At 45.4% G+C, this 302-nt stretch overlaps 1 protein-coding gene across 1 annotated transcript in view; it reads right to left on the bottom strand.

Moving 5' to 3' along the window:
- LOC119587745 (nephrin-like) overlaps positions 1-302 on the bottom strand; it is a gene marked incomplete at both ends in the record, with an annotated part of 138,820 nt that overhangs the window by 39,023 nt on the left and 99,495 nt on the right. The window contains 1 exon segment of the mRNA XM_037936431.1: positions 75-189. Within this exon segment, the coding sequence (XP_037792359.1) occupies positions 75-189 (115 nt within the window).

Raw genomic sequence — 302 nt, 5'->3', positions numbered from 1 at the left:
AACCACTACGGCTTCTTTCCTTCTCTCTACAACCCTTTCTCTTCCTACAACTACTACAACCAACTACAACTCACGTGATATTGGGGGGTGGATTCCCCCCATCGGTGGTGCAAACGACCCCCAGTGTGTTGCCTGCTACGACCGCTCCCTCGGCCTCCACGACCTCTACGACGGGTGTTCCAGGTCGTTCTGGTAATGGGGAAAATATCTCCTCGTTGGTATGAAATTTTGTGTATAAGAAACTTTTTTTTTTTTTTTTGAGAAAGAAGGAAGTAAGTGGTAAAATTGTGTTGTGTATAAGA

Source organism: Penaeus monodon, chromosome 23 (assembly GCF_015228065.2).
Source record: "Penaeus monodon isolate SGIC_2016 chromosome 23, NSTDA_Pmon_1, whole genome shotgun sequence".
Taxonomy (NCBI): Eukaryota; Metazoa; Arthropoda; class Malacostraca; order Decapoda; family Penaeidae; genus Penaeus; species Penaeus monodon.
Note: the sequence above shows the minus strand (reverse complement) of the source record. Positions and strands in the feature narration are given on the sequence as shown.